Here is a 27,878-nt window from a genome sequence, read left to right as displayed (position 1 = left end):
TGTGCTTTCTTTACAACTGATATTGCTGTGTTTTTAAATGCTGTGACTTTTACAATGTCTCTTTTTTGAAATACAGTTTAATTGTTTCATCTTGCCAACAATATTAGCTTCAAATAATTTTTTGGGTACACATTTCAATTTTTTTCCTCAAATATGTTTTATTTCAGCAGCCAGTCCACCACAAGAACTAGAACAGTATTGCGTTAAAATTTCAAATTGGCAAGCAGTGTTGAAAGGGGATATCCAGGCATGAAGGGGATACAACTTGAAGACACTTGATTGCAGTTCTAGGAAGATGTCTTTGGCTCCACTTAAGCAGAAGAAACTCATTCATACTTGTAAAATAAAACTGGCAACATGCTTGGCATACAGTTTCTTAATTACTAATACTTCCTCAAGCAAAACCAACAAAATAGTGTAAATTCAGACTCAGGTGTAAATACTTGAGCTCTCTATTGTAAAGAGGGCTCCCTACCATATATGATGCATGTGCATAAAATGTGATGGCAATCACAGCTGCTGACCACCAGAAGTGAGAAAATGGTGGGAGTTTTTAATATGTAAATCTGTGTTGTTCATTCAGACTGGACTTAGGTCTCCACTTGAGACTGAAACTCTACCACGGAGGTTTTTTACTTATAGGATTGGTACTCTCTTGTGTTAACTGGCTATTCTTTCTTATTTTATATGAATTTTTTTTTATGAAGTCCTGGTGTTGAGAACAAAGTAAATATTGTCCACCAAAGAGTGCTTTATTTTCAAAGACTGTGATTTTTTTTAATTTTAATTTTGGGGGGAAAAAAAAAAAAAAAAAGCCAACAGAAAGCAATTATCTTGTTTTTAATAGCGATAGATTTTCAGTTGTTCCCAACCACTGGCTCTTTTATCTATTTGTAATTGCTTTAAATCCAGTATGATTGTAAGAAGGAGGAAAAACATTTAAAGCAGTGAAATGTCATTACTCTTTCTTTTCATATCATCACATCTTTTAGATGAATCTTTAGATTACCAGTTGGGTATGGGCAATTGGGTATGGTTGGCCTTCTGGGCTTCAAGAGCACAGTGTTGTCTCATGTTCAGCTTGCCACCCACCAGTACCTCCAAGTCATTTTTGGCTGGGAATTTTAGCAACAGAATAACTTAAGTTTTTAAAAGATCCAGATTATATTTGCAAGGGGGAGGATTTTCTTTCTATGAAGAAAGGATTCTTTTCAAATGAAAGGAAGTGTTCTGTTACACCAGTGGTTTCTCAGTGCCACTATGAATAACCACACATGGGTTTGAATACATTTTGTTGGCTAAAGAAGAGCATTGTGAGTTGGAGAGTATGCAGAATGTAAAATGTATGGTGACATCTGTGAGTGTAAATTTATATATATATGTATGTATGTATGTATACTTCAGATTTGCAAATATGAGCACAAAATAGGTTTGTATGGTGCAAGATAAGGAGCACTGAGGCTTATACCCTGTTTTTTTTTTTTGTTTGTTTGTTTTCCAATTAATTTTCACAATCTCTTTCACTCTCTTCTAAGTGAAAACCACCCAAAAAATGGGACAGAACTCACCCCAATAGTGATAAAAATTTTATTACCTTTTTTTTTTTTTTTTTTTTACTTTTTTGACCTCCTTCACCAAAATGGCAATAGATGGTGTGTTGTGCAAAAATTAATCTCTTTATTTTTGAAGAAAATTTCCATCTTGAAAATTTTATGAGTGAACTTACTTGCAAATCTTAAAAGGCAGGAGGGAAAGGATGAAACTAATGAGATGTAAGGATGAGAGTTAAAACAAGTAAGATCTATTGATAATGTTTTGGCCTTACTGTTCTCTTAGCTGAACTTCTTGATCTAAAATTTATCAGCATATTCCACAGCCCTTCAAAATTCTGAGTTGGAATTTCCGTTTTTTAAAGTAATCAGCAAAGCAGTTAGTACTCAGAAGTTAATCAGAAGCAAGTTTGCATGAATTGTACACCGCATGGCAACTCAAGTTAAACCAAAACTGTTTGTCGTGAATATGTTTGAGGCTACCCCATCCAAAAATGAGTATCATGCTGAGAAACACCAAAGTGTCAGAGTATCAGAAATAAACATGAAAATTCTCCAAGCAATCTTATATGGTGAATTAATCTGTTAGCTTATTGCATCTGATCTAATTATATTGCTTTGTCTGTCCAAGTTTTTAGTATTTTGTCTTCTATGTTTACTATGCCATACCAAAGCTGTCTTAAGTACAATTATGAAGTAGTAGCCATGGGTGAGGGAGTTTGTGGTTTCCAAGTCTGTTTTGAAATGTGCAGTACTGTGTGCCAAAAAGGAGCACATGTATGACAGCAGTGCAACAGAGCAGCTGAAGGAACTTATTTCTGCTATTGCCAATTAGCAGTTTTGGTTAAACTTAAAAATTCTTTCTACTCTTTCAACATGCAAGATGGATTCTTCTGCGATCTCTGCAACATATTCAATAGTTGTCTATCTTAGGTCTAATTGCTAGCTTCCATTACAGCATCAGTATAGTAATAGAAGCTAAATCAGACCATGTCCTTTTGCCCCAGGACAATAGAAAAAGTGCTGCTTTAAAAAAAAATAAAAAAAAATTAAAAAAAAAGTAGGTACTCATGCATTAAAATGCGGCGAAGAAAAAGTTACATTCACTGATTTGTTGCACTGCAGTTTTTATATTAGTAGTTTGCAGACTGTGTCTTGTGTAACTTGTGTACAGACTATCAAGATCTAGAAGTCTTCGACTAATGAGCACTGTTCATCTTGATTATTTCTAAATTGTATATTTCTAATCATATTTTTTTAACTTGGATTGATAGAATGGGAATTTATTTTGCTGGAGGTATTTTTAAGATAAAGCTTCATATTATCTTGTAATATCAAATAGCTCAATATGCATTTGTGTCTCATTTGAAAATAGTGCATATTGTATTTGGTTTTATACAAAATATTGAATAGTGAGAATTGTAAACATGAATTACGTAAAATTAAAAATAATAATCAGAAGTTTGTGTGTTCACTTTTGTTTCCAACATTCTGAAGGAAGTCATCTAAGACCACATTTGTATGGGTCTGACCACTTTGTGCTCATAGAAATAATGAAAGAATCTCACTTGCCTAAAAAGGTAAGTTTTTTAATTAAAAAGCACAAATCTCAAAATACTGCATTTTAAATATAATTTTTGGCTCTGCATTTGAGGGGACTGACTTCAGAATATAACAGTAATTGTACTCAAATAGTTGGGACACTCTTAGCCAGTAAAAAACTGGCTTCTAACTTAATTTGTCTTCTTTATGTATGGTAGTGTAGCACTCATTTTTTTTGGAAATTGGTAGAATTTGAAATACCATTTACCACATGTAAATGGTGGTAGTGGAAATGGAAAGTGAAGATTTCTCAAAACAAATATTTTTAGAATCATTTACTTTTACCTAAGTTGTGAGGGTCCATGAAAAGGGAAGGGAGGAGAAGGAGAAGGAGAAGGAGAAGGAGAAGGAGAAGGAGAAGGAGAAGGAGAAGGAGAAGGAGAAGGAGAAGGAGAAGGAGAAGGGGAAATGGGAGGGGAAGGAGAAGGAGAAGTATGTAATTATTCCAATATTTATTCTTACCTTACATATTTAAGAAAAAGCAAAACATGTGCACCTTGGGCAGAACCTATTTGACAGATGAGTAAACTCTCACTTGCTCCAGAAAGGGATGTTCATATTTGCTTGGAAAATCTTTGTGTTCATCAATTGTAATGTTACCCTTTCTGTGCTTGTGTAAATGTTTAAACCACTTCTTCCTTTGCTAGTTGCCTGCAGAAGAGTGAACAAAAGGCTCTGCCTGGAATACGTCTGTGTTTGCATGTGATCACCACAGCAAAACACCACTAATCCCTATGTAGACATGCAAGCACAGCACAGGCACTGGACAGGGAAAGGCAAAGGACCAAAGCACAATACAGAGAACAGCTGAACAGTGACCAGGCCAAGGTTTTGGCAACATTATGCACCGCAAGAATAACCTGTGTGCAGTATTTCTGAAGCTTACTTTGATTTGGCACTTTCCAGCCTCCTTTATGGGTTCTACACAGCCCATGTAGGAGCAGAGAACACTGCAGCAAAACTGATGTGCTGTCTTTAGAAATATTCAAGGCTGAGCTTACTGAAAACAGAAACACTGCGAGTTTTAAAACTAAATAGTTAAGAGGAAGGTGCTTGGTCTTTGTTTTTTATTTATTTTTGCATGAGGGACGGGGCGAAGGAAATTCAGAAATTCAATCCCTTAAGTAACTGCCTCCACTCTTCATAGTCCTTCCCAATATACAAGGCTGTTACAAATCTGGCGAAGACTGCACTGCCCAGACAGCCTAAGCAGCAGTTGCTATTGGTCACCCAGCTGCAGGTGCGTGCAGTGGCTGCATGCCAGCAGGTGCACACCACTTCCGTCTCACAGCCATCCCTGATTCCCAGCTTCTCCAACTCCCTCATCTGCTGCACACAAGTTATGCCATCAACACAATAAAAAGCTCGTTCTTATGCCAACAGGACAGAGGGAGCAGACATAAATGTCTCTTTGGCAGAAGATACTGTTAATGCAGGAAAACCCAAAATGACTGCTGCTAATAGAGGGAAGATTGCCATTAAAGACAGTGGTTGTTTCCACGATATTCTTCATAGTGGAAGGGCTCAGCTTCCTCATCGCCCCTTCTTCATCAGGTTTCCTACTAGGCCCACCTGGCTTTCCTCCCACATTTGAGTTCTGTCAACACAATTCCTTGTTCTTCCCAAAACATCATGCTTCTAGGACTGTGTCTTTACAACATGCAATACTTCTGGTGTCATGCTTCTAGGTGCTTTTTTTGTCCACTTCTGCCACTCTACTTTGTTTCTGAAATAAAATGTTTAATGTTGCTTCCATACTTAAAGAACTCCTTCATTTCACTGAAAGCTTCATAGAAAACGCCCACCAGAAAGTTATCTTTTCCCAAGGAACACAACCTTTGTTAGAGTCAGGAAAAACATCAGAAAACAGGATTTGATCTATAAAAAAAAAAAAAAAAAAAAAAAACACCAAAAAATACAACCAACAAGCTCCCACCAAGTCCAGAATTCCTGGATTATATGAGTAGCGTGTCAACTTACTTTTTCTCATCAGAAGAGAGTAATCCAAGACCTTGTGTCTGCTTCCTTTACCTACATAAAAGCTGTCCTGACATTTCATTGTGTTAACTCATTATCTCTTAGTCAAGTACTTACTAGCGTACAAATCTAGACAGAGAAACCTTTGTTTAGAGCTGACAGCAGCTCACAGTCAGCTACAGATAAAACAGACAGCTGAACGCAGAACTTTTTTTTTACACTGGCTACTCAGGCAAGCAAAAACCTTAGTGAAGTCATTAAGCTGGTGTTAATCAGAATGCTGCCATTAAAAGTGATGCAGTACCTAAAGCTGCTCTGTACATTCAGCCATCTGAAACATTTGTTGCATCATATCCTCAAAAAGGTGTTTGTGGACAGGTAACACCTGAAGGTTTTATGTAATTCTGAGTAGCAGAGTTGAAGAGCGGCAGTTGTTACTTTCTTGAGTCCAAAGACTGAAGATCCCACCCCACAAATTGTTCCATGCTTGTCCAGCTGGTTACTGAAAGAGAAGATCTCTAATTCTATGCCTGTTCACTCAGTGACATATATGAATGGACACTTTCCGCAGATAACCTTGGAGCATGTTCAGTGGTTGGTCAACATTACATTATTATCAACATTATTATTATTTGTGCGTGTGAATACATTACTCCTTGTATGAATGTGCCTATATATACACATGTTCCTGTGACAGCTATGCAAAACTAAGGAATGGCTTAAGCATGTTGTAAGAATCCAATTGATTATTCATCTGTCTAGATTCAGACTGGCTATCAGTGGTATCCCCCAGGGGTCAATTGGGTAAGCGGAGGAAGTTGTGATTTTGTCAAATTTCACAACGTCAATTATTGATATGAGACTGCTTTGGTCTTGGGAAGAAAATAAACACATCACATTGCCTTAATGGCTAAAAGAGCCATTAAGAGCAGTTGCATGGTTTCTCCTCACTTTCCAGAACACTCAGAGAAAACAGTGCCTTTAACTAGCACCCCTATTCCTTCTCATGTCTTTTGGATACACTTAATGGTAAAAAACATTTGATACAGATGAAAAATCAGAAATTCTCAAGTGGGAAATAAATACCCCAGTACTAAATGAAAAATAATACATGTATGTGCATACAAAGGTGCAATTCCCAAGGCATGTCTCAACTATAGGAAGGAAGTACAGCAGTTGGATGGTCCCCCAAAAAGAAGCTAGTATTGGATATGTGGACATAGAAAAGTACTACTGCCAAATTTGCACTCCAGCAACTACAGTTCCTACAGTAACTATTAATCTGCAAATTGAGGAACAAATACAACCTTCCTGAAAAGAAGCAAAAGAAATAATTCCCCAACTAAAAGTAGCTCTGCATTTCACTGTTTTGCCAGATGGTTTGTCCTGGGGCTAGGAGTCAGTAAACTTGAAAAAAAACATTAGTAAATATCTCTGTAATGATTGAAACAATTGCAAGCAAAAACACAGATGCAGTCAGAGCCCTCCAAAAGGAAGTTCCACAATTATAAAAAATTTAACATTAAAAAGAGGATTGTGTGTGTGGGTCACAGTGGAATATCATCTTCATATTTGTATGACATCTAGAAATTTGAAGGAAAACTTGAATGAAATTCTAAGTTTAATTCTAATTCTAATGAACTTGAATGAAATTCTAAGTTTAAGTTTTTGGAGTAGCATCATCCAAGTGTCCTTATGCTGCAGTTCAACATGGCATGGAGTGCTGCAATACAATATTCCAGAACAATAGGGAACAACTGTCAAAGATTTTAACAATACAGAAAGAGAAGCCATCTACGTCAAGATACAACAGTAGAAAAGGTATAATGAGAGACACAAAGTCTCTTATCAAGAATAATTTATGTTTCACAAACATCAAATAGCCATTTTTGGCAGAACTACTCAAAAATATTCTAGAAGAATAGCCAGAGTGAAGGAGTAAGTTTCAAGCTGCAGTTGAGGTTATTTGGCTCAGGTTCAGAAACAGGAGGACTGCAAGGAAAGGACAAGGCCATCTCATCCTCAATGCCACACAAACTATTTGTTAAGGCAAGAAACATAGCTATGTCAGTGAAGGGTTAGAGTGGGTATTAGGAAAAGGTTCTTCATGAGAGGGTGATCAGGCACTGGAACAGGTTCCCCAACATCATGGGCCCAAGTTGATGGATTTCAAAAGGTGCTTGGACACTGCTCTCAGACACAGGGCTTGAATTCTGAGTGGTCCTGGGTAGAGGCAGGAGCTGAACTCAATGATCACTGTGGACTCCTTCCAACTTGAGATATTTACTATTTTAGTTTGTAGTTTCTCGTGCACTAAACAAATTTCTTCTTTAATGACTTAGTTCTGTCTTCAAAATTATTTTATTTCACTGACAATAGCTGCAAATTGCATTTTCTCACTGAACAAACACTTGTTAAAGTTACCTGTTAAAAGCAACCAAGCTGCTGCTGTCTTAAAATCATTTCTGTTCAGGGATATTTTTCAGGCAAGTAAGATCAGCTCTTTGTTGCCAAACAGCAGAGGCTTCAGTCTCTGACTCATAAAAATAATACCTCAAACTCAAACCAGTAAGCACTGTGTTTTATTTGCCAAACTCTCAAGAACTGCAACTTGTAAATGTGTAAAATACACTTCAACCAAAGAAACAGAAAGTAGCTTTCATATTTCAAAATGAAACAGACTCCTAATGGCAAACCATGTCATACAGTTTCACTAAGCTGCCAGGAAGAACTTGACATAGTCTCTACATTTTTAAGCACTGTACTGTTGATGTTCATTCAAAGCCTTATACTTGAGTACTGCAATCCTTCATACAGCTTTCACAAATGGAGGCAGGCACTAGGCCCTATAACAGAATTCCAGACCACTGTTGTCTCCAGAACTCTCTTCCATTAATGTGTTCAAACATTTCACACATGAAAAAAAAAACAAAAACCCATCAACCAGAACAGCTTTTCCAGTAGACTTGGACTTTTTTTTTCCTTCGCACCAGTACAGAACTGGTTTCTTTAGAGCTGCACCAAAGCTCCGTTGATAACACCATTCATGATATTTCTTTCATGTTAAAGCAGGAAAATCTTCAGGATCATCTGGATTTGGAGCAACAATTTGCACCTATGGAGTAAGAAAGAAAGCTTTACAGAAGTGAATAGATTTTAAAGCATCTGAAAGCTACATATAAGTATGTATTTACCCTGAAAAAATCCATTGTTTTATTTAAAGTAAATGCTTCATAACCATCTCTATCACAGAAATACTAATTTTATCTGAGAAATTATGACTACTATAATTGATACAACATGAACTTATTTATAATACTGAGTAGGACCATATTTTGTAGTATTAAGGTGGGATAGGGAAAGTGCAACAATCTCATCCACAACTTTTTTTTAGAAAAAACATTATTGGTTTTTTTTTTGTTTTTTTTTTTAAACTTTCTAGGGCTACTGAATAGTCTGTAGTTTGTGATACAAAAAGCCTTTTTCATTCAGATGAAGCAAACACAAAATCTTTTCCATACCACTTTGTAAGTTCCCTAATGTAACCGTTTTACTGCTTTATGTACAACTAACTGCAACTTTGGTGATTACAAAGAATAAAGGTATAATTTTTTTTTTTTTAGGTAAGCAGATTTTTTTTTTTTTTCTTCCTAAAAAGCCAGTGGAAGTTCTTTAGATCAACACTTTAGAAAGTAATTAAATTTGGGCTGAATTAAAGATGCTGTTATAATTAGAGTTTATTTGCACATGTCCCATTCACCTACTGGAATGCCCACTGGTACAGAGAGACTAAAGATCTGGCAGTTTTAAAAACAGAGTCTACAATGTCAGTATCAGCTCCTCTGACAGAGTAGGTGTTTAAATGAATAGTTAGTGCTGGCAAAAAATAAATGGAAGCATGAAAACTTTATCTTTTAAATTATTGTCTGAGCCGTTTACATGCTATTTAAGCCACAAAGAACCTAACCTTGATGAAACTTTTCTATAAAGTTACAGCTCTATCTCTTTTCTCTTTTACCCTCCGGGAGGGTAGATTTAGGTTAGAGATAAGGAATAAAATCTACATGAGGATGGTGAAGCACTGGAACAAGTTGCGTAGTGATATGGTTGATGCCCTGTGCCTGGAGAATCTAAAGACAAAGCCGGATAAGGCCCTGGGCAACCTGATCTAGATGTGTTGTCCCTGTTCATTGCAAGGGAGTTGGACTACATGGCCTTCAGAGCTTCATTCAACTCTCTGAGGACTCTATGATTCTATACAGAACTGAAATTTCTTGCTATATAGTAAGTCTTCGTCATGTTAATAAATTCCTAATTTATATCAAACATTCAATGAGGAAAGAAATGTTCACTGCATCCTTTCCTCTAGTTAACATCACAGCAGCTGGTAATCCAGCCATCAGAAATATATGTGTTAGAGCTCCTCAGCCAGAATCAATATTTCACTTTAAGCAACTTGGTATGGGTCAGGAACTGAAAATAACCAGGCCAACATACTGTGAGGTGGGTAACAGAAACAAGTCTCTTACTCTAGAAACCTCTCCAGAATAGAGGGGGAAGAGGGAAAGGACAATTACCACCAAAAAATGTTGCCAAGCAAACAAAACCTACAGAAAACTTTACCATTACTTCTGGTTGAGATCGTGTCTCCTCAACTTGTCTGCCACGGCCACAACCTCGTGCTCCTCTTGATCCACGGCCAGGGCGAGAAAGACTCCCAAAGTTGATATCAAGCTGAGATGTTATATCATTCACTGCCCTTCGAAAAATCTGATAATCGTCTTCAAGCTCTCCCTTTTGTATCTAGAAAAAACGTGTGATTAAGGCTCGTAATTTCCATATACAGCCTTCTACCCTCCCTGACACATTTACATACACACGTATTACAAAATAAGCAGCAAAAAAAATATTAAGATGACATCTGGAATAGGAGACAGGCTTCAACTTGCACAGCATTTGAACAGAAGTGAGACAGTTGCAGCCTCCCAGATACCTGGGATAGTTTTGTTTGCTCAGAGAGTCCTTGAAGCAAGGTCTGCCATACTGTATAGCTCCACAATATTGAAGTTTGCAGCAATATAATCTATAAGGCTTCCCTAAGGAACCAGAGAATCAGGCCTAACCTACTTACTCCTACAATTACCTTCAGCTAATGGTTAAAAGGACAGAAACCACAGCATTTGGTTACTAGCCAATATATATATATTTAATATATTTGTCTGTAACTATGAGATTCTCTTTTAACTCTTAATATTCCTAGTTCCTAGTGTATTTAAGATTGCTTCCCACCACAATTTTAACATGCATTGAAGTTAAAATATCTGTAAACTCATCCCATACTGTAAAGAATCTCTCATTTTAAAACACTTTTGATTTGTCTTTGCTATGCAGTTTCTGTATCTCTTTTACATTCATTTTGACAAGGTCACTTGGTATTGCCAGCCAAGAAAGTTTAGGAGCAATAAGAACAGCATGCATTTCTCATACTTTCAGAACTTGTGAAAGTTATTCTCCCCAGTGCATCCTCTCATCCCAAAGGAAAGGGCAATGGTATCCATGAGCACCAAAAGCCATGCTAAAAAGGATGCAAGCAGCTTCTGTATTTGTCTGTACCGAGAAGAACTCAGTGACCTACAGTGATTATGACTCACAAAGAAAAGCTGCATGTTTCAGTGTTATGAGTAGACAAAGAATACAATGTGTATTGCATACATGCACACAGACCTTAATCAAGGATCACAGTTTCATCATGCTAGGTTACAAGGACATACATATACTTTTGCGACCCTCAAAATCTACAATCTAAGCTAGCAGGAATATAAGCAAATTCTCATGCTTCTCCTCAGCACTTCCCAATCATATTAACAGAAGTACTTCCTGAAACGTTGCCCAACAGACACCATGGAAAAAAAAATGGGAAAAGTGGGGAGAAAGTATATCACTATAGAAGAAGGTCTCCAGAGTTCTTTTAAGAAATAGGACCATAACACTGGAAAAAAGTATATAATCCAAGTGCACAATGGAATCTGGGGTCCAGAACAGATGAGAAAATTGACACTTAGCATCCAGACTAACAGATGCCAAAATAGATGCCATATCCGTGCAAACATGTACTGATAGTTTAGCTAAATACAGTTCCAAGGTAGGATAAGAAGTCTTTATAAGACAAGTTTATCTTGTGGCACTACTGGAGATCTACATGTGTGGCAGCAATAAGGAAACAAGTTTTATATTGCTAAGAATATACATTTTAAAACAGAATAACTTAATATATTACATGCCTGCATATAAAATATACCCCTATTTTGACCTGAGAGAAAAATGAACAGACAATAAGTGTCAGGCAAACTTTAAGGCACATACATGATTACAGTAACAAAGTTCAGATACTATTTTGGGTTCAGATTATACTAAAACTAGTGGAAAACAAGGAGAGTTTCCTCAGCATAAAGCAAAGTTTACAGAATTCCACAGGTAATGCTTACATCACTGCTATATTTTGACTTGTGAATCACCACTGCTTTGGAAGGAACAGTGGATTCTGGCCTCCGGATGTTGAATTCATGCTTCGGTCGATTCTGTTGCTGAAGATTTTTCCACTCATCTAACGTCATTTCTTGAACTACTTCTTCCATTGGCTTTCCTTCAGCAACTCTAAGGGTTTGTAGTTGTAAAGTAAAACCCATTAGCTTATAACATGCCAGGATGAAAGAGAACATTAATCTCTAAAGTAAGTATAGTGAACAGAACACATGGAATGTTTCTCACCAAATTACAGTCCTCAATTTTACTTACAAGCCGTAGTAACTTGGTGTATGACTTTTACATTAACCTAACTTGTAAAATACACCTATGGCCTGCATGAAATTAGTCTTACAAGCAAGAATTTCCTCCCAACTATTGGACTAAGTTCTGGTATTTATCCAGTCTTACTGTAAGTTGAAGCATTGCAGATTCTACAACAAATCACTCTGCCTTTTGGTCTAGGATATTCTCAACTCTGTTTCAACAGTGAATCTACTTTTAGCAAATACAGCCACAGTTGCGAGGTCTAATATTCACACACTGCTTCTTTGATTTGTCAGGTTACACAGGGGCAGTGTCTACCACCTGCCTAAAACAGATTAAACCTAGTACAGTTTCAATTTGTCACAAAGCACAATAATGCTGATATGCTAAAGGAAAATGCAAGCAGATCAATCAGCTTTGCTTATTTTTGATCTGTGAAAACAGAAGACAATGTCTAAGACTAAGACCTTCTCAACATATCGTTTGACTATTTATGCCAGCACCAGGAAAATGCTATAACTGTTTTAAACAGAACCACTTGCTGCTTACAGTACACTCACAGAATGTACCATTTAAGTTATCAGCAGAAAACTATTCCCTCCTAAACAGAGACAAATGCAGGAAGTACAACTCCTTCAATCATAATTGTTAAAATAACCAAACACTATAAACTACAGGACACTGTAAACTACAATAAACACTATAAACTACAGTGTATCAGTTGATTCCCAGATCCTTAAAATCTGATCCATCCTTCTCCCACCCAAAGCTATTACACATAGCAACAGAAGTTGATGTTCGTTAAGCATTTTCCTAACACTGATTATTCCAGAAAACCTTTTCATTAGGTCCCTTCTCATAGGAGAAATACAGCTTTCCTTCCTTTCATTGGATCCCAGGTTTCATATTTTTTCTATCAAATGCTGATTACCAAGAGCAAATTTTTTTAATATAAAAATGCAGTTGTTTAGGTTCAATTTGGAAATTCACTTTCTTAAAATGGCTTGGATTGAAAGAGACCTTGGAGAGACCTTGGAGATCACTGAGATCGAAACTCCCTGCAATGGGCATGGCTGCCACCACCAGATCAGGCTTCAAAGGGCCCCATTCAATCTAGCCCTGAACTCAGAGACAGAGCATCCACAGCTTCTCCAGGCAGCCTGTTCCAGTGCCTCACTGCCCTCTGAATAGAATTAATTTTCCTAACATCTAACCTAAACCTCCTCTCTTTCAGTTTAAATCCATTTTCCCTCATTTCATCACTATAGGATCATGTAAAAAAATCACTCCTCTACACTTTATCACGGACAGAAGCATAATTAAGTGACAGCGAACAGCACATTTCATCTCTGATCTTGTACAAGCATGCTGAAAGCATATACATTTGTTGTGAGTGTTCTGACAACATGCAGACACCCAGAGACAAAGAAAAAAAGAGAAAGAAAGCTTATAATAATGTTGTCTATTAAGTCATTCCTAAGTCAGTATGTCAAAACAGAATCAGTGAACTGTGTTTCTGAACACTAGGAAGTATTTCGTCCTTCTCTCTCTTTTTCCACTGTGTCAGTCCTCAATTAGAACTGCAGATAGAAGAAAAACAGCTGCAACAAGTACTTAAGTATTAGTTATCAGTCTTTCAATCTGAAAAAGAAACACATGCATTCAAGCAGAGCTTTAAGGTCAACTCTGTGATACTGTTTGCACTGTGAGAAGTAATGCATTTACCCCATTTCCTAAAGATCCTAAAGAGACATTTAATAAAGAGAGTAAGTGATATGAAAGCAAACAAAAGAAAAAAATAAAATCCTCAACAAAACACTAGGAATTCCAAAGAAGCAAAAATGCTTCAAAAGTGTCAGCTCCCCAAACACAGAAACACTGGTAAGAAAAAAGCTCAGAAATATGAACTCTCTCCTACCTAACCTGTGCAAGATTACTGCAACTCAGTAACTCAGACAAACAACCTCCAATCAACAGCACCTGTTGACTTCCTACCAGCAAAATATTAGAACAACACGCTTGAATCCTTGTTTGGAAAAGACGTCACTGCTACTAGGATGGACCAAACTCTGAAGTGTGTGTCTTCCATGTGGGAATGTCTAAAGAGTCCAGAAGAGAACAGTAAGACATACGAAGTATAAAATATATGATCTACAGGAAAGTCTTAAAGATGGGCTGAGGAAGAAACTTACATAATGCTAAAATAATGCTAAAAAAAATGCTTACATAATGCTAAAAATTGAATAGATTGTTGTGTGGCCATGATGAGCAGGGCAAGATACTTGGGAGATAAAAAAAAAACAACATTTAATTCCAAAGTATTAGAAAGACCATCAAGAGATAACGTAAGATCAATTTGCATTATACAAGTTAACTAGAGAAGAAAAGCATTACATAAAATACTTATAAAGATTTGGACTGGCTTTATGTCACAATTAAGAAACAAGAGAACTAAATAAGACTGTACACTTGAGGACAAATTTGGAATTTTTCCTTAAAAGATCAGATGGATACACGTATCCAACAAAAAGGGAGATGGATTTTGTGTGAAGAAATGGAAGAAAACATCACAGAATAAATACTAACTCCACAAATACCTTTCACAGGAATTGGTTAGATGACTATGTGCTGCACTGAGCAAAAATAAAAATCCATTTATCTGAATTACCAACTAACACACATTTGTTCAATTGTTCAGACTGTGAAGACAAGTTCAACAGAAAGTATCTGTGAGGACAGCTTATATAGCAATAGTACTTATATTTTATACACGTTAGCTGCAGCAAAAAAAAATTATTAGTATGTAATTTGTGATACTATATGCACCGTATATTGATGTTGTTCAGACTTAAAGGAAATACGAAGACATAGCATAATAGCAAATAATTTACATTATGCAAGTATTAAATACATTCTTGTCCTGCAATACTTTGCAAATGGAATTAAGAATAGCAACACAGACACAGAGCTAAAGGCAAAGACCTTTTAGATTATACAAGCTTGTAGAAGTCTTCCCAGAGATGCAGTGAAGTTAGCCAGTACCAAACCATAAAGCTATGCAGTATCTCCACTTGAACAAATTTTTCACAACTGCCAGGACTATAACTACTTTCTAAAATGGTAAATCACTGGTAAATCACACCAGGGAAGGAAGAGAATGAGAGAAGAAACAAAATCAAGTTTGGGGTGGTTTGGTTTTTTTTTTTTGTTTGTTTTTGTTTTTGTTTTTTTGTTTTTGTTTTTTAATCTGTCTCAATACAAGAAGGTGACCCTCTCCCTCTGTAAGCATCTTAAGTGTGGGAGACATGGCCAGCCTCTTTTCAGTGCTCTATGGGGGCGAGATAAGGGGAAATGGCCATAAACTGGAGCATAGAAAGTTCCACACCAATATGCAAAAGAACTTCTTTATGGTGAGAGTGACAGAGCACTGGAACAGGCTGCCCAGGGAGGTTGTGGAGTCTCCAGAGAAGACCTGTTTGTGCAGCCTGGTCTGCGAAGCCTGCTTTGGCAGGGGGGTTGGACTCAATCTCTAGAAGTCCCTTCCAACCACTACAATTCTGTAATTCTGTGACTCCTGTATTTATAAGTCAAAATGAGAAAAACCCTAGCAGTAACTTGGACACACACTCCTACTCCCACAGGGCTGAGGCTCTAGGGAGAGCAGAATATAATCTGGTTAAAATCTTCTACTGGTGTATGCTACCTGCCAGTTGACAGCAACTCTGTAAAGCAGAGGCAACCTAAGCAGATAAATCCTTTCGGTAAATTTTGAAGCACGTCACACCAGAAAACCATATCCCAACAGCTTTTGCTTTTAAATATTTGAAAAATAACATATTTTCCACATTAAGAAATCCCTTCTTAAGTAATACAACCTTCCCTAATTAAATATGTACTATTTACACCTTATCTTAAAAGATGTGAAGTCACCAAAATGACATTACTTTCAAAGATACTCGCAATGAGGTATAGATTTAGGTTGGATATCAGGACAAAATTTTTTACAGAAAGGGTTGTTAGGCACTGGAATAGGTTCCCTAAGGAGGTGGTTGAGTTGCCACCCCCAGATGTGTTTAAAATCCTTTTGGATGTGGTGCTCAGGGACATGATTTAGAGCAACATTGTTAGAGTTATGGTAATATGGTTAGGTTGTGGTTGGGTTTGATGATCTTTAAGGTTTTTTCCAATCTGAGAAATGCTATGATTCTACGATATATAACATGCATTTTGCATACAGATTTGTGAGTTTCCAGAATAATATTTACTACATTGAAAAGATTATGTTAAGCAGTTTTGTTCTTGCACTTTACTTGCTTTTCTGCATTTCACTGAATTCAGCATTTTTCCAAATTAAATGTTTAAAAATAAGATAAGCAGTAAAAGCACTCAATCTTTTTGACTCCCTACTGGCTTCTGAGACTTCTGTAAAAAAAACAAATGGCAGATTCTGTAAGATGCCTTTGCCAAGACGTAAACTTCAAGTCTTATGTTCTACATGGAACTAATGTCAGGACATAACTACGAAGAGCTTAAATTGCTGGGTTTGTTTACTGCTACAATGATGGATAAACTGGTACAAACCTGAAAAAACTGAAGGCGCCAGTAACTGACAAAAAGTGCTTAAGAGCTGCTCTCCTATTTAACTAAATAAATCTGTCAAAATTGCATTGTGCTTATCTACATTAGCCATCTGACTTAAGACCACTTCGAAAAACCTTTCTAGAAATCCTGTCATCACTCAGCTTCTTAGATTTTGTCATATATAAAAAGGCTTATCTGTATATTCAAGTTTTAAATTAAAAAAAAAAAAAAGTTGTGCCAACTCAGCTTCTAACAGGTTTATATAAACTGAATATATAAAACAGTATTTGCAGCCTACTCAAGTTAAAAAATGAACCAACTTAATTAAAAACAAGTTGCATCGTTGGACAAAAAAGGCTTCATAACAATAGAAGAGGGCACTGACATTCTGTCACTTTCCACAGTTTAAGAGATATTCACAACGTGCTATTTGCTCATTCTTTGAATTCTCTTTCTTGGACAAGATTGTCCAGTTACTTTAAGCTAAAGCACTTATTTCATCTAAAACAAATTTTCCATGAAGACTGATAAGTCTTAAAGTCAGAAAGCAAAAGGCAAAGTCTACTTTTAGGGCTCACTGCAAGACCATTTCCTGCAAGTTTTTCAGGTTCTATAAAGGTCCTCTGTACATTATTAGTGACTGATGAATAAGTAACTTAGAGAATTTTATCTTAAGTGTTCTTCAATTGTGTTTGTGTGACTGCACAGGTATCATGAATACCTTTTTTTAAAAAAAAAAAAAAAATAATAAATTACTTCTGAGGTACTCTACTACTTCAATAAAGCAGAGTAATTTTTATTCATTTCCCAAGTCAAAAGTGTAACGCAATGCACAGCCCCTCATTAAATCATCATCACGCATTAGGAATGTAAGCATCAGTGGGTCATTCAAAACCGCAGCTGCATAATTAAACTTTTCTAATACTTAAGAACTCCTTTTTTAGACAAAAGTATAGAGAAAGTTTCTTTTTTAAAATATCTGCAGTAGCAAAACTTCACAGTTCAAATTTCAAGTATGTTTCCCAGTACAAGTCAAGAATGTCAGTAACAGCAAACTGTTTCCTTTGCATTTAGAAATAATTATTTTAGTCAGCTATACTTGTTTAGAGATTCTCCTTCAGACATCTCTGGAGACTTAGCTGTTTTTTGCAGTTGCAAAATTGGAGCAGTTTCACCTCACTAGAATAGTAAACAGAAAACATACACTCTTTGTAAGTCATATTAGGAAAAACCCTGCAGGTCTAAACATGATGTATTTGGCAAAATTTGTTGGAAAGGGGAAAAAAAAAACCAAAAGAAACAAAACCCCAGAATCATAAGAAAAAAGTTCATCTAAGTGACTGTATGCACTAACAAAATGAAAAGAACTGGAAAAAACAATTTTCATGTACTTTTATTCAAAGATGCATGAAGACAATAACCCAATTATGAATACCAGTACTTGACAACAGTGTTCTGTTCAATCAGTCATCTCTGATGCCTGTGGTTTTTATTTTCCACTATTGAAACAGTAGAGTTCATATTTCATCTTAGAAGTTTACATTTTCTGTAACACTTCACTGGCCAAATAAAACCAGTAGCATACTTATTTTCATTCCACTGGTAAGTATGCGTATTAAAAATATAAAAAAAATAACAACAACAAAAACCTTGTAGCTTCAATGAATCATTAACAATTAAGGTACAGATATACTTCTAGAATTGTTTAGACAATCCCAATTTAATCACACTTCCACCATACATGACACATCACAAGAAAGCTTTGATATCTGCACTTGTACCTTAAGTAGTAATACTACTGAACAAAAAAAACCAAACAGCTAGGGGAAATAAGCAGGATCTCAGAATCCTCAGAGTTGGAAGGGACATGTAGTCCAACTCCCCTGCAATGAACAGCAACAACACAGCTAGATAAGGCTGCCCAGGGCCTTATCCAGCTTTGCCATTAGAGTTTCCAGGAACAGGGCAACAACCACATCAATGGGTAATCTGTTCCAGTACCTAACCACCCTCACTGTAAAAAGATTTTTTCCTTATCTCTAACCTATACCTGCCTTCTCTGTGCTTGAAACCATTTCCCCTGTTCTGTTTCCACAGACCTTCTAGAGTCTGTCTCCTTCCCTGTAGTTGCCCTTTAAATACTGAAAGGCCACTATCAGCTCTGCTTTCTGGGCTGCAAGGGCACACTGCTGGCTCATGTCCAGCTTCCCATCCACCAGTACCCCCAGGTCTATTTCAGCAGGACTGCACTCAATCATTTCATCCCTTGACTTGTATTGGTAATGGGGGTTGCTTCAACCCAGGTTCAGGATCTTGAATTTGGATTTACTGAACTCCATGATGTTCTCCTGGGCTCACTGCTCAAACCTGTTTAGGTCCTTCTGGGTGGTATCCTATCCCTCTGGTGAGTCAACAGCCCCCCACAGCTTGGTGTCATCAGCAAACTTGCTGAGGGTGCACTCAACCCCACTATCAATATCACTGATGAAGATACTAAAGAGCATTGGTCCCAGCACCGACCCCAGGAGGACATCACTCATTACCAGTCTCCATCCAGACACTGAGCCACTGACCACCACTCTTTGGACTCAATCCTGCAGCCAGTTCTTTGTCCACTGAACACTGCAGTGACACAATCAGAGAAGGCCACTAGGTTGGTCAAGTAGGATTTGCCACACTGGTTCTCCCAGATCACCTTCCTGCCTTCCAGATACTTTAGCATAGCTTCAGGGAGGCAAGCAGTTAACAGGGAAGACTGAAGGCAAAAATAAAACTGAACTTCACTTTCTTGAGCCTTACACAGTTCACTCCATCTTCAGTATATTAGACAAGCTAGTTTTGCACAATTAGATATAACCATATTTACACAGATGATCACTTGTTTTGAAAAGCTGGAATACTTAACCAACAGCAAATAGACAAAAGAAGACTTTCCCAACAAAGTTTTTGGTAATCCAAATACATATCAATGAATGAAGTAGACAACTGAAGTTCCTAACTTTTTTCATCTTTTTGACCACTAAATAAAAAGTCACACTCTGTCACTGATCCTGGCATGCTCTGAAATATTCTTCAGTGGTGCAGCCAGCTAAGCACTGCTGGACCACACAAAACTGTACTACAGCTTTGCAACATAAAATCTTAGGCCCAATGACAAAGCTTCACTGGTAGTTGGTATTTTGTAGCAACATCAAATACAAGAATCCCACTTACTTGAATATTAGAAAAATACGTAACTCATTTCAGTTAAAAGACAACTTTGTCCCCACTCAGATGAATTTTGGCTGGCTTTTATTCAAGAACTTTCACCACACTTTTGCTACAAGTTCAGCTGTTCAGTATAAATAATAGAGATAAGTTCAATAAGCTATAGAACAGCATTAATCACAACAATGAATAGAAAGCACAACTTTAGCCTAAAAACATCCAGACTTTGATGAACAGAATACTGCCTACAGTGAGAACCAGACTATGATGGTGGACACAATTACATATTGTACACCATATATTTAACTGCTCCCCAGTTGCAAGCTCCACTTCCACTTTCTATGTTATCTGTTCTCATTCTGCTAGAAAGAGGAAAGAACATTCTTTAAGAGCTTTTTTTTTTCTCCAGCAGACTCCCAAATTAAAACTGTCTTTTTGGCAGCCAGTTTGTCTACAAAGAAAGGCATAGAATACGCAAGAAATTCTACCATAATGTCACCTCTATTGTTCACTGAAAATAAGCACACTCAACACTTACATTTCATCACTGCCACTTTGTCTTTCAAATTCCCATTTTCCTCTGTGGTCAAAGACATCAAACTTTTGTTTATTCCACCGCCTCTTCCTCTACCTTGCATTTCACCTCCTCCTCTTCCACAACCTCTTGGCCTTTCATAGTCTAATTCCCCAATAGGTCTAAAAAGACTTGTTGCCGGAGTACAAGGAGAAAAAAATCCTATGTTTACTTTGTGTAACTGTGATATCAGTATAGGGGAGCTACTGTAAAATTTTTTAAATCCACATCTTCACATAATACAGTACAATTGTATTAGTTTTAGCATTAAAGTAAGAATTATTACACACAATAGGAATAGCAACTTTAGCCACTGATGAACAGAAATATTAGAGAAGTTTAATAAAACACTATAAAGCTGTCATGTCTTCAGTGATTTGAGTAATAACTCCACTCTCAAATTCAGATTCATATGCAACTGCAAATAAGTTTTAAAATATCAACTACATTCACAGACAGTAAGAAGAGCTATACTCTTCACTGTTAAAAGTTTGTGGAATTATTCTAGTACTTAGAACAAAAACAAAATCTGCGTGTTCACTGTCTAAGTAGCAAGCAGTACAGCAAGGCATAGTTTCAGTTTGAACTGTAAAATTTATTCTACTTTCAATCTGCACCAGATGTCCCAAAAAATTTGGTAACCAAATGTATTTACATTACAGACTAGGGGCTAAGTTTTCAGATCTTAACAATTCTTAGTTTTGCCTTCACAAAACAGTTCCATATCAACTTGCAAGGAAGCCAAAATTGCAGCTCTGCCAGACATAACTAATTTGTACTGCACCAAATCTACAAACTAACAACACTTTAAGTCACTTTTGGCTGTGATATCTGCTTAAGAAGTTTAACTCTTTCTCTCTCTTTCCCATCCCATATATACTTTTCCTTTTTATGAGGCACCTTATGATCTTCTACATGATACATACCTCTTAGCTGTGAATTCTGCTTGACTTTCTGTTTCATAAGATGAGTATTCCATGAATGACGGCCTCCATTCAGTTTTGTCTTGTTTCTCTGCTCTGCTATTGTCTTTTCCTCCACACTCTTCTTGTTTAGGTGCTTGCTTCTGACCTACATACACACACACACACACACATTACTAAGAGTTTAACAATAACTGAATCATTGTTACTGTTGACTTAAGTGAGCTAACTACACCTTACAGACTTCAGCTTTAACCCTCCAGTCTCAAATCCACCCCAACTATTAAATGCCCCAACAGTTGGTCTTACCAGACACTGTCTTTAAATATATATACTTTCCCTTCCAGATTAGTGAGTCTAGCTCTCTTGTTGACACAGTTCAGTCATCTAAAAAACAACAAATAACAACAAAAAACAAAACCACAACAAGCTAGAGAAATTGCATTTTTTTCCCTCTCACATGAAGTTACAAAAATGAAGAACAAAAATCGTTTCTTATGTTCTTATGTCAAAGATCTTGCTGGTGTCATACAGAACAAGACAGAGAAGCTTCTTTGGAAGACATGAATTCCAAGACTGTTGCAGAATAAATGATGAAAAGATCATTTCAGATTTATCAGCTGTTGATCAACGCATTTCTTGACAGATGAGCTAAATTTTCAAGCCTGAGCCTGTATTTCTCCTTTAAGCTCACAAATACGGCATACAATAAAATAAGGATCACCTATTGCAGCTCTAAAGAGAAGATAACTATTTAACACTGCCAGACATCAAGTTTAAAGAAAAGATACCCAAGCAGCAAATACAGAGGCTACACCTAATTCTAAAATGTCAATACATTCCAAGACAAAATGTATTTAAGCTTTCTGGGATTTTTTTGTGGACACTGCTGAGGTTGAAAAAACTGATTGCAAAGGTACTGTGTATTGTAAATGACAAGTTGAGGTTGTCCATTTAACCCAAATGCATCCTGTATAACAATAGAATTCATTAAGTTCATCCATCCCTGTTTTCCCCAAATTGTCCTCTATTTAAGACAATCAAGGAACTACAGAAACATAAGCCTCAGACCAGTGAAACTGTGTTCTTTTTTCTACAAGCACCTGTGCTGCTGAGGAAGTTACTGAACTCAACAGGTTAATGTACAAATTATAGTCCTGGTTAATGTGCCTCAGCTGCAAGAATATACAAAAACCAATCCCATTACACAATATTAATATACAAATGAATTCCTAGTTCTACAGAAAATGTCCACATATAAAGATCTGATTTAAAGCTTGGCTAGCAAGCATGAAGTCTGCAACGTAATCTATAGAAGCAAACTAAAGAACAATCCACTCAGAGAATAAGATAAAATTGTGATAGATGAAGCCTCTTGCTATGCAATAAGGATAATCATATCTGTACACAGAAGGAAGTTTAACTGGTTTTCTTTAAGCTACAGACCACTTGAAATGATACATTCTCCCTCCTCAAGGTTTGGATTAGCTCAATTCTTACAGAAGAAGGTGTTTTTTCATTCCCAAAACTAAGATGAAATATCTGGATAAATGGCAATTTCTGAAATTAGTTTGAGAACTTTTTATTAAATTATACTAATTTGAAAAGCTTGAAATTGTAAAGAATACAGAATGGTATACACTGTCTGCTATATGTATATCCCAATTATACCGCCAATTATGCAAGCATTGGTTCTAAGCTGAAATCCTAGTTTTGGGGAACAAAAATACTTTTAATTTTTGACCACTTATTTTGATTGGATCTGAATGAGCAATTGCAACATAAGAGTGCATTTTTATTTCTGAGCCTTTCGTTAGCTATTAAAAGCATTTAGAATAACTTTGCAAGAACACAAAGACCAATTTCCCTATATATTTAGCATTAACATCTATTCCACATACACACACTCAGAGAACTCCTTGAAACAACAAAGAGGTAACAGCCATTTAAAAGAGACTAGTGGTTCTGTTATACTCCCAGTACCTCTTAAAAGTACTAGCACTGACCGTTGCAGATAAAGCAGATAGATTGTTGCTTCAGCATAGTTTATTCACTTTGATTCTAATAAATGGCCATACATACTGCAGAAGATTACTTGTGATACAAATCATATAAAAATACTTCAACTGATTTGACAGACACACAGCAGTGGATTAAAACTAAATGGCTGCAGCAACCACACTTCTAATAAATGGTGTAATCCTTGAATCGATTACTGGCACAATTTTTCAGTTCAGCTTACAACAGCAAACCAAATTAGAATCTGACAGCTGTGATAGCATAAGCTATCCTATTTAAATTTACTGCTACATATATGTCCCAATTCAAACTTCCATGTAAGATTCCAAAAGCCAACAAACCTTATTGGAATTGCGGTTGACAGACAGGAAAGAGTAACACATAAGTACTCTTGTGTAGGGTTGCCACAATGTCTTTCGCTTACAATGAACTGAGCTATGCTTTGAATGCTTATCAACAACTTCTGTTAGTACACTCCAATTTTATATACTGGCTAGAGTATATACGTATTGGTATGCAACTTTCCTGCAAAATCACAGTAGGGTTTTGAGGATCTTTTACTTGAAATCTCACAAACTTTGCAATGAAAAACCTGAATACTGATCTTTTCTAGGTCAAATCTATCCTCTCTTTAAGGTGATTCTCTTGTTTCCTACAGCTAGATTTACATTAAGCTGAAGAAGACATCCACTATTACTAACTTCATCTCTAGCTCCATGGGAGGCTATTGCACCTGTCCAGTCTACCGGCTCAGCTGCCTATCACTTTACCTTCTAAATCAATATATTCAAATTGAAAATGTAATGAACTGAATGAACTGTTTCAAAACCAGCTTTTTTTTCCCCCCCAGAAAAGACAGCTGAGCTATTACTTGAGAAAGACACCTCTAAACGGTACCAGACACTATACCCAGACATCACTAAGGAAAAGCTCGTTTTTTATGAGTTGTTGGTTAAATAGAACAGCCAACATACTGAAGTGTATTTTCACTTTGCCATCACAGTGCATTACTATCAGTATTAGTGTTACTTATAAAACAGCATTTAGGCAAGGCAACTCTCTAAAAAGTGTTTTTAATAAACATGTTTCACAGAAATCTGAGTTGGGAAAGCACATACTGTACTTTTTTAGGAACAGACCTTTTCAGCTCCCTGCCACTGTATATCAACAGAAGGATTTTAAAACAATTCAGCCAAACAAACTGCCTTTGCAGTTGTGTCTAGCTCCCATCCAAAGTTCCACTTGTGTTGTCCTCAAACAGAAGACACTCTAACCTCAAAACAACACCTGTAACAGTCTCTCAGATGACTGTAATTCTTTCTACAGGTTACAAATTGAAGTCACACAAAAGATGCAGGCTTAACAGTAAAGACTACTTTTTCAGACTTACTGTATTCAAGAAATACAATAATAAAAAACTGTGAAGCTTAACACTTTTTGAAACCCAAACAAGCAACACAATCAAGTAATTAGATAAACCTGTACAAGGTACAATGAATCATAATACCAGAACCTGATCCAGCTGATCAGACACAAACATGGTCCTTTGTAGTATTTAATTATGAAACAGTGAAATGAAATTAGAGAGTCAGGCCCTAGATCTGATAATTACTAAAGATATTACACTTTAGAGGAAAAAATAAGATTAATCACTAATATCAGAATTTAGTAATTTGTTATTACATATTTAACAGGAGCATATCCTAGAAATGCAGCCATCACTAGAAGATTTGTGCCAAATTCAGCTGCTAAGATAAACCTTTCCAGTAGTTAATCATTCTCACCCATTAAGTTAGCAGTCCCCCTGTAACTTTTTTGGTATCCAGAAGTTTTCAAACTGAATTATGCACAACAAATTAACTTCATGTAATTCAAGCAAGAAGACGAATATAGCAGAGGTACACAGGCAGGCCCAGGTCTCACCTCTCTCCACCACACAATCTTATTTCTCAAGGAACCCAAGACACAAACACACAAGCATTCAAAATTCAGGATAACCACTTTTAAAGGAGAAAGTACTTTTTATTTCCCTAATAAGAAATAATTCCTCAGGTAGGTGCTTATTCACTTTCCTAAAGTCTACTACCAAAGCCAGCAGTATTTTTCCCTGCTTAAATTATCAGTAAAGTAAAACAAGGCATGCATCTGATGCCTTTACCTGCAGAAAGAAGGTTTCCTTACTATCAAGGTAGCAGAAAATATTCAGTCCATCAGGTCACGGGGTAATACAGAGGATTACATTCAGAACCTGTATGCTCAAGACATCAGTGGAGAAGTAGGAAGTGAAGATGGCTTTCAAATACTTCACTGTCCTGGTGGACACCTAATAGCACTTGCGCAACAACTTTTTCATCAAAGCTTCGCCCTGCTGTTCACTAACAGATTCCTCTGCTTTCTGCTGGTAACCACAGCAAATAACCCTGAAAATGAAGGAGACCTGGTGCTAAAATGAATGTCCATCTTCCAGGCAGAGATTTTTGACAGTCATGTTTCTATCTCAGAAGTACCTCAAAAAAACAGTCCAAAACAACTGCCTAAAGCAACAACCTATACCCTTGTCTTCTACAAAGATGCATATCAACTAGCACGTATTTGGCCCCACAAAGTCAAGTGATTGCTGCTGGAGTAGCATAAAACTAAACTTCAGGAATAGAGGTGGTAGCACTGACAACAACTTGATGGAACAATAATAGTTCCATTGCAATTAATATGTATTTCCCCAAGGTATTAAAACTTACAGAATCGCTTGGATTGGAAGGGATTTCAGAGCCCACCCAGCTCCAACTCCCCACAGTGGGTAGGGCTGCCACTCATCATCAGCCTGGCCTTGAATGCCTCCAGGGGTGGGACATCCACAGCAGTGTTAGAGCAGATGAACGGAGGCAGGCAGCTGCCTCCCGCTCTTCCCTCGCGTTTCTTAAGTTCCTGTTTCGGCACTTACTGTCTGCAGCACAGAGGCCCGGACTCACATCGGAGCAGTCCGACCGCCTCTCGCTCCGCGGAAGCTCCCTCGGATCTCGCCACATTCCCGCTGCCAGCAGCACTCGGCCTGGATCGCATCACTCCCACCGCCACCACCCGAGGCAGCGCCGCCCGAACCCGCACCCACGCCGCTGAGACGCCACCACTCCCCCGCGGCGCGGCGCCCCGTACCGAGCTGCGGCGGCGGCGCGGGCGTCCCGAGCTGCTTGCGCTGCTTCTGAGGCTCCCTCTTGGCGGTACCCCCTCTGCCACCGGGGCTGCCCCGCCGGGCCACCACTTTGTTGAGGTTCTTGCGTTGCTGCTGGCGGCGCTCGGCTTCGCAGAGGTTGTCCAAAGGGTCCGACTCGTCGTCCAGCAGCTGGTAGAAGCGGTTGGCGACAGTGCAGCTGAAGGTCTCCTCCATGATGTTAGCCACTGGGCAGCCCATCGCCCCCTTCATCATAGCCATTGCTACGGCCACGGACCCTGCCTGCTGCCCCAGGGCCGGGCTGGGCTGGGCTGGACCGGGCCACCGGCGGGTCTTAGCAGAAGGCGGCGGGGAACAGGCAGCGCACCGGCTCAGCGCCACACATCACCGCACGCCCCTGTTTCAAGCCTTTCCAGCCAATCACGCCCCAAACTGCCGGCTGTCCGCAGCCACCTCCTACCAGCACTGCCGACCCCGCCCACGGCCAATCCTAGACAATGATCAGCCAATCCCTGCGCAGCCTTGTCCAGCCCTGTTTTGCTGCTGCAGCTAATTAGAATGCAGCGCCCTGCAGAGCCAATAATTGCCCACTGACCAGTCGGTGCGAGGGATGAATCTTAGAATGATTAAGGTGGGAAAAAATGTTTAAGATGGTCTAATCCAACCTACCTCCTGTCATTAATATTTCCCCACTAAACCATGTGCCTTGTGTACACATTTATGTGCCATACATACACGTTTCTTGAACACCTCCAGGGACAATGACTCCACCACCTCCCTGGCTAGTCTTTTCTGATACCTTACTGCTCTTTCAGAGAAAAAACATTTTCTAACATCCAATCTGAACCTCCCTTGGAGAAAATTGAGGCCATTCCTTCTTGTCCTATCACTGTTAACCAGGAGAAGAGGCCAACTCTGCACCATAGCCACCATTCAGGTATTTGTAGGCAGTAATAAGGTCTCCCCTGAGCCTCCTATTCTCTAGACTCAGCAATCCCAGTTCCCTCAGCTGTTCCCCATAAGACTTGTGCTTCAAATCCTTCACTGTTTTGCTATTCTCTGGACAAGCACCAGCTCCTCAATGTCTTTCATGTTGCGAGTGGCCCAAAACACGGCATACAAGATGTGGCCTTACCAGAGCTGAGCACAGAGGGACGATTACCTCCCTGCTCCTACTGGCAGCACTATTTCTGAAACAAGCCAGGATGCCACTGGCCACTTTGACTACCTGGACACACTGCTGGCTGTTGAACCAGCTATCAGCTGACACTCCCAAATCCTTTTCTTCTACACAGCTTTCCAGCCACCCTGCCCCAAGCCTGTAGCATTGCATGAGGTTGTTGTGACAAAGTGCAGGATCCAGCACTGGATCTTGTTGAACCTCATACAATTGTCCTCAACACTGATCCAACTTGCCCAGCCCCCTCTGTAGAGCCTTCCTATCCCCAGGCAGGTGAGCATGTCCACTCAACTTGGTGTCATCTGAA

At 38.1% G+C, this 27,878-nt stretch overlaps 2 protein-coding genes across 7 annotated transcripts in view; one reads left to right on the top strand and one right to left on the bottom strand.

Annotated features, from left to right (window-relative positions):
- CDC14B (cell division cycle 14B) overlaps positions 1–3,011 on the top strand; it is a 46,802-nt gene extending 43,791 nt beyond the window's left edge. For 4 of the 6 annotated variants that reach the window (XM_042826925.1, XM_042826920.1, XM_042826922.1 and 1 more), the window contains one exon: positions 168–3,011. In XM_042826925.1, the coding sequence (XP_042682859.1) occupies positions 168–207 (40 nt within the window). In that variant the 3' untranslated portion in view covers positions 208–3,011. The remainder of the gene's footprint in view (positions 1–167) is intronic. The other 2 variants (XM_042826921.1, XM_042826924.1) reach the window with 2 other exon arrangements.
- A 4,703-nt stretch (positions 3,012–7,714) lies between these two features.
- HABP4 (hyaluronan binding protein 4) lies at positions 7,715–26,684 on the bottom strand. The gene is given in 9 exon segments (XM_042826888.1): positions 7,715–8,244; positions 9,753–9,932; positions 11,615–11,783; positions 17,599–17,674; positions 19,299–19,306; positions 20,245–20,308; positions 20,311–20,411; positions 21,207–21,351; positions 26,376–26,684. Coding segments are annotated over 9 exon segments (1,077 nt in total). The 5' UTR covers positions 26,653–26,684; the 3' UTR covers positions 7,715–8,187.
- Positions 26,685–27,878: the final 1,194 nt, after the last annotated feature.

Source organism: Centrocercus urophasianus, unplaced genomic scaffold (assembly GCF_019232065.1).
Source record: "Centrocercus urophasianus isolate 14NV4802_14NV808 unplaced genomic scaffold, USGS_Curo_1.0 seq_27, whole genome shotgun sequence".
Taxonomy (NCBI): domain Eukaryota; kingdom Metazoa; phylum Chordata; class Aves; order Galliformes; family Phasianidae; genus Centrocercus; species Centrocercus urophasianus.
Note: the sequence above shows the minus strand (reverse complement) of the source record. Positions and strands in the feature narration are given on the sequence as shown.